The sequence below is a fragment of the Prosopis cineraria genome, unplaced genomic scaffold (assembly GCF_029017545.1).
Source record: "Prosopis cineraria cultivar Desert tree isolate PC_DT_omini unplaced genomic scaffold, ASM2901754v1 PC5, whole genome shotgun sequence".
Lineage (NCBI taxonomy): Eukaryota > Viridiplantae > Streptophyta > Magnoliopsida > Fabales > Fabaceae > Prosopis > Prosopis cineraria.
In genome coordinates, this window is record NW_026555336.1 from 5,343,578 (window position 1) to 5,350,417 (window position 6,840).

A 6,840-nucleotide genomic window follows, 5' to 3' on the forward strand; every position below is an offset into this window, starting at 1 on the left:
ACAAACGATCAAAGCAGAGAGTTTGGTTAAATCTGGTTGAGGGAAACTTTCATGTGGCTGAAATTTGATCAAGACGATGCCGATTAATGTGGCATTCAAGTTTTAGAATTACTGGAAACGTTAGATATATCACAGAAGATCCTAATTTGAGAGTGCTAGGATCTTTAATAATCATAATAATAATTCATATGAGATTAAAATGACAAACAAGGAATAATCACAACATCACAGTGATGCACTGATAAAAGGTTTAGGCTTAGAAGGTGGAAGAACCATGCTGGGATTAAGCTGAGCATAATGAAGTATCTCTTGATGATGTTCAAAGATCTTCATCTCTTGCTCGTCCAGAGTCACCAGGGCTTCAACCCCACCATCTCTGGAATCCAGCAAAGCCACTGTATTGCTCACCATCTTGTTCACACTCGACATCCACACAGGGTTCCCCCACCCATAATCCACGTCGTACAATGCCGACCTACACCAACTCGAACACTTATAAACCACTGTCTCCTCCTTCTTCTTCTTCATCATCTCTCCTCTCTCCTTCAGAAACTCCATTACTGCTTCAACCCCATCTCCTTCTTTGAACTTTCTTGCCTTCTTCTCTATGAACTCCTTCATTCCTTTCCTCATCTTCTTCACCACCTCGTGCAATTCCATCTCCTTCTCTTCCTCCACCATCACCACGAAAGGCAACACGAGATTCCCGATCACCGTCGCCGGCACCGGAGGCTCCATTCGGGGACGGAGATTCACGCCTTGGAACATGGCCGACCGCTTGAACAACCCCGTTTTGGAACTGTGAGATAGCACTGCGCATCTCCAAATCAACGCAAGCACTACCTCGACGCGCGACGGGCGAAACTGATCGTTGTCTTTTCCGAGAGCGGTTTCTATTCCGCGCTTGAGTGCTCCACCATGGAAGGACTGAAACGAACCGTCTGGTCGTGAACTTGTCGACTGCCATGTTGACAGAAGCGGACATCACCGGAATTTCTCGTGGAGGTAAAAGGGAAGAGGCGAGGCCTAAGTCGGGAACATACGGATCTCCAGCTCCCCGACAGGCGGCGGTCCAGCTCTGAAGGATTGTGAGGAAGGTCGCTAGATCGGAAATCTTGTGGCTGATGCAAATTCCTATGGCTGTCCCACCACAACCGAACATTGTGAACTGGACAAAGAATAAAGAAACCGTTTGACAATAACATGGTTTGCTTGTCGGACGAAGGAAGGAAGTGTTCGAGAGTGTCGAGATCTGGGTCGCTGAGGAAATGAGAGAGAAGGGTGGGGGTTCGCGCTTCAACGTAAAACATGCCATCGTCATTGCAGTTGATGGTGGTGCCGCCCCAGAGGCGGCCAGCGAGGGGATAGAAACAGGTGAGCAGTCGGGAAAGGGAGGTCTGGAGAAGTTGGGATTTGGTGGAGAAATCAGAGAGGAGGTCGCGGCAGCTGGTGCTGCCGCTGTCAGTGGCGGCGACAGGGAAGAAGAAAGCACTAGTACTGTGGATGTTAGGGGAAAGCTGATCTAGAAGGGAGAGTTTAAAAGATTTCAAGTGCGATGGTGTGGATGCGGCTGGTTTGATGCATTTTCTAGAAGTGATCTCAATTCTGATCTTAGCATCCCTTTTCTCAGCAGTTCTTCTAATGAGTTTATTTTTTTTCCTGTAAGTTTTGAGATTAATGTGTGTGTGTATATATAGCTTTTGTAATCGACTCATTTTTCAAGTATTTGAATTTTGAACCCACGAGTATACAGTAATTAACCTTACCCAAACACTCATGCATATTTATAAAAAAGGGATTATATATATATATTTATATGTATATAATACATGCATGCCTAACATGAATTGATTGAAGTCTTTGTCATAAATTGAACTGTTGTGAATAGGATTTTGTATAGAAGATAAGACATTTATACTTTTTGTACTGAGAAATTCAAGGCAACCTGATTTAATAATTAAATTTGGCAAGTTACAAAATCTTATAAAAATGTAGGATTGAAGATGGAACATGTAACACCCTCAATTAACCGATTTTGCAAATTATAATTCAAGAAATCATTTTTTTTCATTGATGATACTTATCTTACATAGAAAAATTTCTACCATGATACATCCAAGACATATACCAAGGTCTTAAATATCTCAAAAAGCAATTAGAACCATGAGGGACAGACAGGATCCTCATGCATGATATTTAAATCAGGTCATGAATCAAGAGGGACAGACATAATCCTCTTGGTCATATAAATACTTTTAATAAAAAGGATTAGAGTTTACATGCTTCACAAAGAAGATATGTCCTAAGTTGGCACAAGATACATTGTATAATCCAAAATAAGAGGCAACGTAAAAGATGGTGTCTCATACACCATAGTTACACCTCTGGTGCTTTCTCGCCGGACTCGCTCCTGTAAAAAATTAACCACGGGGAATGAGACTTAAAAGTCCAGTAACCAAAAATTAATATGTAATGATGCATGCGGATGTAACTAATCATGCGATTGCTAAGTGGGCACACAAAACATTTAACCGAACAATATTTTCAAACAAACCGAACAAGTATTTAATTGCATGACTGCACCTTATATCCTCCTTTCGCCATGCTCGGACGCCAAATCACACGGGCCAAAGGTGAGTTGGACCAAGCGACACGCCACTCATTGGGTCCAATGAGGGCTTACCACGTGGTAATAATTAACCGAACAGAAATTCCCATTAACACCATACATTAAAATACCCTGACAAGTCATGCATCATTCAAATATCCAAACAGGAATATATCCGAACAATAATATCTCATCATGATAAATAAAAATAAATTTTTAACCCACTTGGCAATAATTTCAAACAAGTATATACAGTATTTATTTTCAATAATTCATAATTTTTCCAAACAACAAAACAACACATAACCATTCACAAACACACTCATCACAACACATTAATAATGGTTACCTTGTGTCTTGAATAACAAGTTCCCCTTCACAACTCCTTTTTCACACTATCTTTGTCAATAATCTACATAATTATTTCACAATACTATATATTAATTTACATTAAAATAAATAACTCTAATTTAAAGAGTTAGAAAGTCTTAGATCTATAATCCATATTAACACTAATTTAAGATTTATGCCTCATTTAACTTCCCAAATTCTTTTCTAAAATTCTCGTACCCTAATGAACTATTTTTTTTTATCCTCAATTCACTTCTAGTATCACAATTTCATCCTTCTATATTCTAAAAATTCGTCCAAAAATAAATTAAAATTTTAAAATTATCCTGAAGCCTCAAATCACCTTTCTATAACCTCAAAAATACCTATTCATACTTAAATAAATATTTAATAATCATAGGTTTATCCCTACATCTCAGATTCCACATAAATTCAACCATATAGATCTAGATTTTAACTCAAAATTCTTAAACATGAGTTTCAACCTCAAGAAATATTCTATAATATTTATTATATCCCTAAGAGTTTTAACCTATATTTTTAATCCATCATATCATCAGATTAACTATCCTATAGAAAAATCCTAATCAAAATATTTACTCTATCCTACAAAATAATCATATCACTAGAAAGCTAATATTATTTAGAAAATAACTATAAAATTAATTTTGTAATTAAATAAATTTTTAAATGCTAATCTAAACAGGAAAGTTAGAACATACCTGAAGAAAAAGAAAATAATCCCCCTTGCGAGAAAACGCCGAGCAACGTGAGAGGAAGAGAGAAAAATAATATAAAAATGGATTGTGAGTCCCAAAATTATATTAAAAAAAAAACTATAGGTTTGAATTTAATTATTCAAACCTTTGGGCCCAAAGTTGCAATTTTCTCTAAATTGCATCTTAGCCTCTCATGCTTCCTAATGCAACACAACCCCCTTTTTTTATACATGAAGGCACCTCTTCTCTTCCCTCATCTAACCAATGTGGGACTTAGAAACAACAACCTTCCACCCCCCTTTTTTTTGTTCCTTCTACCTTCTCTTTTTTTTTTTAACACACACATAAAAAAATTATTTATGTATTATATCTTAACTAAATATTGCTTATGTGGTTTTAAATTTAAATTTTTAAATTCATAATTAAATACCTAACATAATATTATTTCTAAATAACCTCAAATAATATAAATTCCTATTATTATCATTTTTTTTCCTCAAAACCTAAATTCCACAATTTCTTTATTATATAAAAATCAGGATGTTACAATTCTCCCCTCCTTTTAGAAATTTTGTCCTCAAAATTTAATAGATAAGCTTAGAAACTATGTACCTAAGCAAATAAATGTGGATAATCTCGCCTCATACTCTCCTCTCGGTCTCCCAAGTAGCATCACCTAGGGCTCCACCCTTCCAAATCACCTTCACGAGTCGGATGGTCTTATTGCGTAGTTGTTTGTCCTTAAAGTCCTCAATTCGCTCCGGTTCGGATCTAAAGGTCAAATTCTCCCTCAATTCTTCTACTTCTTCAGGTTCAATAACATGGGAGGGATCCGGGTTGTACTTCTTCAACTGTGATACGTGGAACACATTATGGATACCTGCAATCTGTGGAGGTAATGCAACTCTATATGCAGTAGATCCAATTCGCTCCAAGATCTCATACGGGCCCATAAATCTAGGTGTCAATTTCTTTGCCTTAATGGATCTACCAATGCCTGTCACTGGAGAAACCTTCAAAAATACATGATCTCCTACTTCAAACTCTAACGGCCGTCTCCTCTTATCAGCATAGCTCTTCTGTCGGCTCTGAGCGTTTAGCAATTTTTGCTTAATCATTGCAATCTTCTGGGTGGTCTGCTCTACAATTTCTGGACCAATGATACTCCTCTCACTTAATTCTGTCCAACACAAAGGCGATCTACACTTCCTTCCATACAAGGCCTCATAAGGCGCCATCCCAATACTAGAATGATAGCTGTTATTATATTCAGCTAATGGCAAATGATTATCCCAACTACCTGGTAGTTCAATGGCACAAGCTCTCAACATGTCCTCCAAAGTCTGGATCGTCCTCTCTGTTTGTCCATCTGTTTGGGGGTGGTATGCGGTGCTAAAACTCAGTCTGGTACCCATAGCCTTCTGTAGCGCACCCCAAAAGTTTGAAGTGAACCTTGGGTCACGATCTGACACAATTCTAGAGGGTATACCATGAAGTCTAACTATCTCCTTAATGTATATCTCAGCAAATTTCTCTAATGTAGAGGTAAACTTGATCGCCAAAAAGTGAGCTGATTTGGTGAGTCGGTCTACTATCACCCAAATAGCATCCTTACTCGAGGGTGTTCTTGGCAGTCCAGTGATGAAATCCATGGAAATATCATCCCATTTCCACTTTGGAATATCTAACGGTTGCAGTGTTCCAGCTGGCTTCTGATGTTCTATCTTTATCTTCTGACACGTTAAACATCTAGAAACAAATTCAGTTACATCTTTCTTCATTCCTGGCCACCACCAACCTCGCTTCAAATCATGGTACATTTTAGTTATACCGGGATGAATTGTATATTTGCTCCTATGAGCTTCTTCTAAAAGGATATTCCTCAATCTTGGATCATTAGGTACACAAACTCTACCTTTATACTTCATCACTGTGTCCTCAGAGATGGTAAAATTGGGGCCTTACCTACCACTATCTCCTTCCTTATATTCCTTAAGTAGTCATCACTCTGCTGTGAGACTCTGAGATCTTCCCAGAATTTGCTCTCAAAGTCTGCTACCTGGAGTGCGGCCATTTGATGTTCAATCACATCTACTGGAACATCATGAAAACTGTTCCACAAATGATATTCATGAACCATCAAATGTGCAGCATGAATAGTCTTTCTACTTAAGGCGGCAGCTACCACGTTAGCCTTACCCGGATGGTAATGTAATTCAAAGTCATAATCCTTCAGAAATTCCATCCATCGTCGCTGCCTCATATTAAGCTCTTTTTGATCAAATAAATACTTCAGGCTCTTATGGTCACTGAAGATTTGAAACTTAGATCCATACAAGTAGTGTCTCCATATCTTCAGAGCAAACACAACTGCACTAACTCCAAATCATGAGTAGGGTAATTTTCCTCGTGTGGTCTCAACTGTCTGGAGGAATAGGCAACCACTCGGTCATTTTGCATCAAAACACATCCTAAACCTAAACCCTTTAAAGAAGCATCAGTGTACAGAGTGTACGGCACCACAGGGTCAATAGTCAATACTGGAGTAGTGGTTAACCTCTTTTTCAATTCTTGGAAAGCAGCTTCACATTTGTCAGTCCAAATAAATGGGGCATCCTTCTTAGTCAGCTTAGTTAAGGGCATCGCAATTTGCGAAAATCCCTTAATAAAGCGACGATAATAACCTGCTAACCTAAAAAGCTTCGTATCTCTGTAACAGATTTTGGCTGTTCCCACTTCATCACTGCATCAATCTTGCTAGGATCCACCGCAACTCTCCGTCTCTGGACACAACATGGCCCAAAAACTTTACTTCTTGGAGCCAAAATTCACACTTGTTTAATTTGGCATAAAGCTTATGTTCCCTCAAAACTTGCAAGACGATTCTTAAATGTTCACCATGAGCCTCCTCATCCTTTGAATAAATAAGAATGTCATCAATAAACACTACTACAAACTTAATCTAAATAGGGTCGAAAGAATCCTATTCATGTAATCCATGAATACCGCAGGAGCCATCGTAAGTCCAAACGGCATCACCATGATTCATAATGCCCATATCTCGTCCGAAATGCGTCTTAGTATAATCCTCTGCGCTCACTCTCAATTGGTGGTACCCGGACCTTAAGTCAATCTTGAGAAAACTGCGGATCCCAAAGCTGA

General features: G+C 38.5%; 1 protein-coding gene across 1 annotated transcript; it reads right to left on the reverse strand.

The window, feature by feature from the left end:
• Positions 1–225: 225 nt before the first annotated feature.
• LOC129311494 (BAHD acyltransferase BIA1-like) lies at positions 226–1,205 on the reverse strand. Its single transcript, XM_054953824.1, has 2 exons — positions 1,044–1,205; positions 226–960 (listed from the first exon to the last, which is right to left on the reverse strand). The coding sequence occupies exons 1-2, from the start codon at positions 1,203–1,205 to the stop codon at positions 226–228; spliced, it is 897 nt and encodes a 298-aa protein (XP_054809799.1).
• Positions 1,206–6,840: the final 5,635 nt, after the last annotated feature.

What these genes read in the sequence shown, in the direction of transcription:
- LOC129311494 (XM_054953824.1), bottom strand. Translation starts at nt 1,205, where the DNA reads ATGTTATTGTCAAACGGTTTCTTTATTCTTTGTCCAGTTCACAATGTT. An exon ending in TGTCGGGGAGCTGGAGATCC is followed by an intron (nt 961 to 1,043) that starts GTATGTTCCCGA and finishes TCAACATGGCAG; the next exon opens with TCGACAAGTTCACGACCAGA.